At 42.5% G+C, this 7,973-nt stretch overlaps 1 protein-coding gene and 1 long non-coding RNA gene across 2 annotated transcripts; both read left to right on the forward strand.

The window, feature by feature from the left end:
* The first annotated feature begins 2,424 nt into the window (after positions 1-2,424).
* Positions 2,425-3,361, forward strand: LOC115557493 (uncharacterized). The gene is made up of 3 exons (XR_003979195.1): positions 2,425-2,845; positions 2,943-3,215; positions 3,309-3,361. It is a non-coding gene; the product is annotated as an uncharacterized LOC115557493 (long non-coding RNA).
* Positions 3,362-3,545: 184 nt separating this feature from the next.
* LOC115557183 (uncharacterized) lies at positions 3,546-4,956 on the forward strand. The gene is made up of 7 exons (XM_030374793.1): positions 3,546-3,608; positions 3,713-3,940; positions 4,023-4,094; positions 4,223-4,357; positions 4,526-4,588; positions 4,735-4,854; positions 4,948-4,956. The coding sequence occupies exons 2-7, from the start codon at positions 3,737-3,739 to the stop codon at positions 4,954-4,956; spliced, it is 603 nt and encodes a 200-aa protein (XP_030230653.1). The 5' UTR covers positions 3,546-3,608; positions 3,713-3,736.
* Positions 4,957-7,973: the final 3,017 nt, after the last annotated feature.

Genomic DNA, 7,973 nt, shown 5'->3' on the forward strand with positions numbered 1-7,973 from the left:
AACGGTTTGGTTTCTTAGTTCTGCCTCGTTGTAGTTGTTTTGGTAGCGGCTAAATTAGCATGTCGCGATACTACAGGGGATCACGTCTATGCAAATATTTGGCTTTAAATTTGGATTGTATCTGTGCAATGTGTTTTTAAATGCTGAAATGTCGTGTTACATTCACTTTTTACACGCACACATCCGCCCAACAGTCTAAACTCCACCATATGCAATGTGTTTTAAATGCTGTGCTGTTGGTCATGTGTTGAAAGATCGTCCGCCGTTCAACTCAAGGTGAGGTGCTGGTTACATTGCTAATGCTGGGTTTTGACTGTATTTGCATTTTAGTTGTCCATCAATAGATTTTTTGGAAAACTGGTTAGAGTGTGTGTGTCTGTGTCTGTGTGTCTGTCTAGGGGTGTGTGTGTGTGTGTGTGTGTGTGTGTGTGTGTGTGTGTGTGTGGCTGTGTGGCTGTGTGGCTGTCTAGGTATGTGTGTGTGTCTCTCTAGGTGTGTGTGTGTGTGTGTCTGTCTAGGTGTGTGTGTGTGTGTGTGTGTCTCTGTCTGTGTGTGTGTCTGTCTAGGTGTGTGTGTGTGTGTGGCTGTCTAGGTTGTGTGTGTGTGTGTGTGGCTGTCTAGGTTGTGTGTGTGTGTGTGTCTGTCTAGGTGTGTGTGTGTGTCTGTCTAGGGTGTGTGTGTGTGTGTGTGTGTGGCTGTCTAGGTTGTGTGTGTGTGTGTGTGTGTGTGGCTGTCTAGGTTGTGTGTGTGTGTGTGTGTGTGTGTGGCTGTCTATGTTGTGTGTGTGTGTCTGTCTAGGTGTGTGTGTGTGTGTGTGTCTAGGTGTGTGTGTGTGTGTGTGTGTGTCTGTCTAGGTGTGTGTGTGTGTCTGTCTAGGTGTGTGTGTGTGTGTGTCTGTCTAGGTGTGTGTGTGTGTGTCTGTCTAGGTGTGTATGTGTGTGTCTGTCTAGGTGTGTGTGTGTGTGTCTGTCTAGGTGTGTGTGTTTGTCTGTCTAGGTGTGTGTGTGTGTGTGTGTGTGTGTCTCTGTGTGTCTCTGTCTGTGTGTGTGTGTCTGTCTAGGTGTGTGTCTGTCTGTGTGTGTGTCTGTCTAGGTGTGTGTGTGTGTGTGTGTGTGTGTGTGTGTGTGTCTCTGTCTGTGTGTGTGTCTGTCTAGGTGTGTGTGTGTGTGTGTGTGTGTGTCTGTCTGTCTAGGTGTGTGTGTGTCTGTCTGTCTAGGTGTGTCTGTCTGTCTAGGTGTGTCTGTCTGTCTGTCTAGGTGTCTGTGTCTGTCTGTCTGTCTGTCTAGGTGTGTGTGTGTGTGTGTCTGTCTAGGTGTGTGTGTGTCTGTCTTTCTAGGTGTGTGTGTGTCTGTCTGTCTGTCTGTCTGTCTAGGTGTGTGTGTGTGTGTGTCTGTCTGTCTAGGTGTGTGTGTGTGTCTGTCTGTCTAGGTGTGTGTCTGTCTGTCTGTGTCTGTCTGTCTGTCTGTCTGTCTAGGTGTGTGTGTGTGTCTGTCTGTCTAGGTGTGTGTGTGTGTGTGTGTGTGTGTCTGTCTGTGTCTGTCTAGGTGTGTGTGTCTGTCTGTCTAGGTGTGTCTGTCTAGGTGTGTGTGTCTGTCTGTCTGTGTCTGTCTAGGTGTGTGTGTCTGTCTGTCTGTCTGTCTGTCTGTCTGTCTAGGTGTCTGTGTGTCTGTCTGTCTAGGTGTCTGTGTCTGTGTGTCTAGGTGTGTGTGTGTGTGTGTGTGTCTAGGTGTGTGTGGGGGGCTGTGTCGTGTGTGTCTGTCTGGGGCTGTGTCGTGTGTGTGTGTGTGGGGGTCTGTGTCGTGTGTGTCTGTGTGTGTGTGTCTGGGGCTGTGTCGTGTGTGTGTCTGTATACTGATTTTCAGATTGTCTAAGCAAGGTAGGTCTGTTGTTGTCATGTGTTGAAAGGAGAAACAGGAGATCGTCCGCCGTTCAACTCAAGGTGAGGTTCTGGTTATATTACTTACTGGTTGGGTTTTGACTGAATTAGCATTTTAGTCTTTGTCTATTAATAGATTTTTTGGGGAAAATGGTTTCTGTACTGCCTATGTCATTCTATGCAAATATTTGGCTTTAAATTTGTCCTTGGATGAAAGCTTTATAAGTTGGCTGTGATTAGGAAAATTTGGATTGTATCTGCCACACAATGCAATGTGTTTTTAAATGCTGAAATGTCGTGTTACATTTCCTTTTGACACGCACACATCCGCCCAACAGTCTAAACTCTAACTCTGTCCATCATATGCAATGTGTTTTAAATGCTGTGCTTTAGCCCATATATTGATTTCACATGAACACCTTGTGCATGTGTGTATTTATTGCACCCATCTGTTCTGTTTAATGTTCATTTCGTATGAAGACACATGGTTATAATTACATAAATACATCTCTGTACAGGGTGGGGTTTTCAACATGCAGCCTTCTTGATGTATATTTGTAAAGGGAAATCTTGTACCTATTTTGAAACATTCTATTTTTCTTATTGTGAAATCATTAGATGCCTCGTGCCTCGCGCGCTTCGTCTCTAGCCAAGATGAAGTGGAAGAGGATTCTTCCCATGGCGACGACTCCGGCCAGAGGCTTCGTGCCTGGTATGTAGTCGTAAAGATACAATGATGCATGTTTTCAACTCATTTATATTCCTCAGAATTCTATTGCATGAATGTGTGATGTTTGACTTTTAGATCAACAGCTCGAGATAAGTTATTCATTTTAGTTTTGCGTTGAATTTGTCTCTTTATTAGTGCTTGGCACTGGAGCACGTCACCGTGTCAAGCCTTGGCCTGTCTCTGCCCTCACTGGGAAGTTCCATCGATTGGATCTCCCTCCTGAGTCTCCAGTTAAGCAGGTAAACTTGTCAAAGACCTTTCAGAAAATAATATATAATTTAGCTGTGGAATATGTTTGGAGTGGAATGACAACTTTTTATTTGTCCTTATTTATAGTTTGTGCTGTTTGTGGGCGACTCGCATCTGCGTGCGTTGGTTGACCGTTACGTGAGGATGCCAGACGGTTGCCTTTCGTTTGGGTTCCTGTCTACGCCTGGGGCGTCTGCCGCTGAGCTCCGCACTGAGTTGCTGAACGCAGACATCCCCAGAACCCCCGACATCGTTTGCTTGCTGGCTCCAAGCAACAACCTCACGGCGACGCCCGGCATCGAAGCGGCTGGAGTTGCCTTCGATGGACTTCTGAGAGCTGCCCGCAGTCGATGGCCTAAGGTAGTTTTTGTGTTACAAAATAAAGTGTATTTTCAAGACAGACTATTTAACAGAATTGTATAGTGTGTAATCCAAAACTTTTGTGCGGATCAGGTGTTTGTGCTCGATTTCCCTCCCCGGCTGGCGAGTGAATTGGCACCGCAACACTTCCTTCGAGAGGAGTTCCGTCGCGTTGCAGTAAAGAACGGTATGTAAAAATGATTAAGAGATAATGTCAGTATAGAATATCTTTGTAGGAAAGCTTTTAGTGTATCAACACCACCTCTTGGTACCACGTGTAAAATATGAATATAGTGTATGGTTTAATATTTGTTTTCTTCTGCAGGTGTAAAGTACTGCGTCACAGCTGACCGCTTTCCGCTGGACTCACGTGCCTTGTGGAGTCGTGATGGGGTAAGTCGTGTTATAACTTGGCACGTGAGAAATTCATGTAATGTCATTTTTATACGGCAAAAGCAGTTTATTTCAATAATAACCCGTGCTTCTCATTATAATAGATCCACCTGAGTGACGATCTGGGGATGCCGCTTCTCGCGAAGCTTCTGTGGCACTTCTCCTTTCGGCAGCTACAGTCACCTCTGCCTGTTACACCTCCGCCTGTGTCTCCTCCCAAGTCACCCCCGACTGTGAGACCCTTTGCTACCACCGTGGTTGTGAAGGGAGAGGTTTCACGTCCACGTCCCCTTGACCCCTTCAAGGAAACTGTCGTCGGACGTCGCGGAAAGGTAAAAGTTATACAATTTTGAAGAGCTTTAGTTTTAGTTAGGCCACATTTATTGAATACTAATTCTCCCTATGTGTTTATAGCGCAGCCAACCTGAGTCCTGGGATGCGCCTGAGGACTGGGATCAGTCTTCCGTGCGGATCCTTCCTCATGAGGTTTGTACATTGGTATGATAGCTGAAAGGAAATCAAACCGTAATGATGCGTACATTTGTTTCATTTAAATGCTATTCCTATAAGACAAGGCAAATGGTCAATGGCTCAATTCTGTTTTTTATTTCTAGGTTTGTGTGCCTCCTCTGGTCCTGAGGGAGTGCTTTGTCGTGCTAAACCCTATCCGGTTTAGCACTGACAAGTTGGCTGCAATGGATCGCATTGTTCCATCCAACCTTGACGTCCCCATGGGGAATCGCTCAAAGGTAATTTGTGTGATTTTAATATTAACTGTTTGTGAGTGCATACATATTAATAGTGCCTGTAATCCTATATGACAAGCTTTACATTGTATGGTACAGATAGTTGCATTGATAACAAATGTGTTATATTTCATTAACTGTTATCATTTCCATTCTCTTCCATTATGATAGAAACGGAAGGTGGCACATGGAACCACGGCTGTGGTCTCCAAAGGAAAGAAGGCCCGCCTTGAGGTTGGTAATTTCTCATTGAAATATGTACTTGTTTTTTGGTTGAAATACAGGAACAACTATTTTTTGATTTCGCCTTTAATACAAGAGATAGTCCAACATTCTCTGTGTAGGTATTGTTTTGCCAATGATTTACAATTATTTTCCAGGCACTTCAAACTCCAGCAAGGATTGCCAAACCTTCGAAGCTGGTACCTCCCCCTCGACCTGTGCCAGAAGCTGCTGTGCCAGCCACTCTGGAGGGCAGCGTCTTTGTGCCTTCGAGCAAGGTAATTTGCATACAACATGTGATGATTACACACATTCAGTGAATAGAGTGCGGTTCTCTATTCTTTTTATATTTTCTCTAAGTACCCTTTAAGAAAGTGTAGTTTTGTGTTTCCATTTCTCAATTGTAATGTACCTATAATTCTTACTATGTCATTGCAGTTTGCTCAACCGGAGGGGGATGACAAGACTCTGTGTGTTGCTGAGTGGCCGTTTCTTCAAACAGAGTTTTGTGAGGTAAAGGAATGGGGGAAAAAGAGAGCATCTTGTAATAATTTAATGTTTGGGTTTTGTTGTTAAATTTGTATGTAGCGTCACAAAATACAGCCGTGCACAACACTATGTTTCTTACTGTTTTAAATAAACTACATTAGCAGTAAGTTCATTGAACTGCTCACTTTTAAATTTTCATACAATTGTATCTGTCATGATAATTTTGCTCCCTTACCTCATTGTAGAAGGTGAACCAGCCAACTGCTCGGGTTGTCTCTGGACAGAGAAAACAAGAGGAGCCAACACCTTGGGGGCCAAAAGTTGTGATGGCCCAGGCTGATAAACCAACAGCTAATGAGACCAGCTTCTTGGGATGTTCAACCAAGGTAATTAAAACAATATGAACAAACTATTTGCAAATAAGCAATCAATCTGTTGCAGGATCAGTATCTAGTAACATTTACATTTTTACTTCATAATTACAATCAACATAGTTTAACTGTTTTTCAACATGTTCTTGGTAATATCTACACCCTATGAATTGGAAATGTCAAGAAGGTTGGCTGATGAACTTGTTGTGCTCATTTTAATTATTTAAACTGAACTGAAATAAAAGCTTTCTTTGTCCTTAATTCTGTTCACCACAATACACCAAATGTCCCCTTTTCTATGGCTTATGAGTTTGCATGTAGGGGTAAACCTAATTTTTTTAACATTCGTAATGTTTGTGATTGCAGATGACACACATTGAGGACCATGAGCCATTTGAACCAGCACCTGAGGTCACTGCGAGCAGTCAGCAGGTATGTAATTACTAGTGGAAAAATTGTATACCAACGGGAAAAGCCACAGCTTAAGCGACCTATTTTGTTTTTATTCTTTTAGAACATTGATAAATATGCCTAAACTATGTACATTTTAAAATTACTTACTGGGAACCAACATGCTTTTAAAAACACTTATATGAATTGTCATTTCAACAGAGCCCGCCTGAGGACAATGGCCAGCTTGAAGATCCTCATCTAACACTTGGCAATCAGAAGGTACTTATTTTTAACATGTTATTCCCTGTTCCTTGTGTGTTTTCCTGCCATTTATTAGATCTTGGAAATTAGTTAAAGTAATGTTAATATGTTCTACAAATGTGTTTTCCCATTATACACAGCCATGAACTACAGCCGATTGATTCCTAGCCTATTTTATGAATTCCTTGTTAATTCCAATGTCAACTATTGGTTACACTCCTTTTTGATTGAACTACTGTTGTGTTTTTAGGCACCCTGTGATTTTGCACCTGCCAGAGCTGCTACATCAAGTCATGTGACTTATGAGAACCCTGGGTGTCTTCAAGGATCGTTTGACCAGAGCAGCCACATCTTCGGGGAAAATGCAGGTAAGCAGTGTGCTACAAATGCCATAGCAGCGATTATGACCCACACCACCCATAGCGTTCTCAAATGGAAAAAAAACAACATTCATCATATTCTAAAACAAGGTAATGGCTTGTACACATCTATGCTAGAAAATAAGGAAATCAGTTCAGCCAAAACCAGTGGGCATATTTTCATTTCCGAGTTACCCAGACACTGCAAATTAAACAATAAATTATTTAGTTTGGAATATTTTGATACACTCACTGGAAGTCTTGATCGAAAGGATGATTATGACGCTTCTTTGCAAAACATAGCCATGCCTTTAGAAGAGGCTATTCAGAAGACACTGCTGCAGACAGACACATGCTTGCTCAACATCCAAGAAAGTGTCTGTGCCGTTTTCAAGGTTGAAACTGCTTTTGCAGTTTTTGATCCTCATTCTCGTAGTACTTGGGGTTCCGTTGCACCGGATGGAACCAGCATAGTAGCGCACTATGCTACTGTGTATGAGTTATTTGCCCATATTGAGAACCTTGTCAATTCCTTGTATCAAAATCTTCCACATGCCCCAAACAAAGTGTTTGAAGTCACTGGTGTGAAAGCTGTTGAGGTAAACTCACCATTTACTGCTTTGACTGCACAGCCTGAAGCCAGCACTTCGGCACATGACGGTACTTTGGACACTGACAGTGACTCTGATCTCTGTGTCCTTTCGGTAACAGATAGAAATTCCCTTGCAGTAAACACGTCTTTTTCCCTTGAAACTGTGCAGCCTGTAGCAAACACTTCTACATGTGACACAACTGTAAACATTGACCGTGATCCTCCAATTCACACAGAGGGTGCATCAGATGTCTGTTTAATTTCTGTAACAGATAGCCCCAATATAATGTTTACGGGATTGACATTAAGGGAAAAAAACAGGATCTGCAACAAACTGAATATCGTACCAAGTTTAGATCAAAATATTGTTGTACAAACCTTCGATATGGCACAGCCTGAACCATGCCAAACAACATCCATTGAAGGTGACGGTAATTGTTTCTTTCGTTCTCTTTCGTCTGTATTGAGTGGTTGCGAGTCACATCACAAGGCCTTTCGAAAGGCTGTAGTGAATCACATCTCAAATAATCCACTTCATTACATTACTTGTCTAAGACGGCAATTTGCTTCTGTGGAGCTATATCTCAGGGACTCTAAAATGAAATATGTTGGATCTTGGGCAACAGAGTTGGAAATACAAGCTTCTGCAGATTTGCTCTGTATTGATATTTACACATACAGTCAACAGAAATGGATTACGTTTACGGCGAACATTGAGCCGATTTTAAGAAAAGCTATATATCTGAAACACTGCAACGAATGCCATTATGAACCAATTGCATGTGTCAAAGGAAAAACCTCCCATACATGCTTTAGTTTAACTAGCTTCTGTGAAATGTCTCACAAAATGTCCAATGCAGAGCTTGTTTCACCACGTAAAAAATGTACTGATAGAGTAAAACATCTGAGAAATAAGAAAACGTATGCTGAAG

This window comes from Gadus morhua, chromosome 13 (assembly GCF_902167405.1).
Source record: "Gadus morhua chromosome 13, gadMor3.0, whole genome shotgun sequence".
Classification (NCBI taxonomy): domain Eukaryota; kingdom Metazoa; phylum Chordata; class Actinopteri; order Gadiformes; family Gadidae; genus Gadus; species Gadus morhua.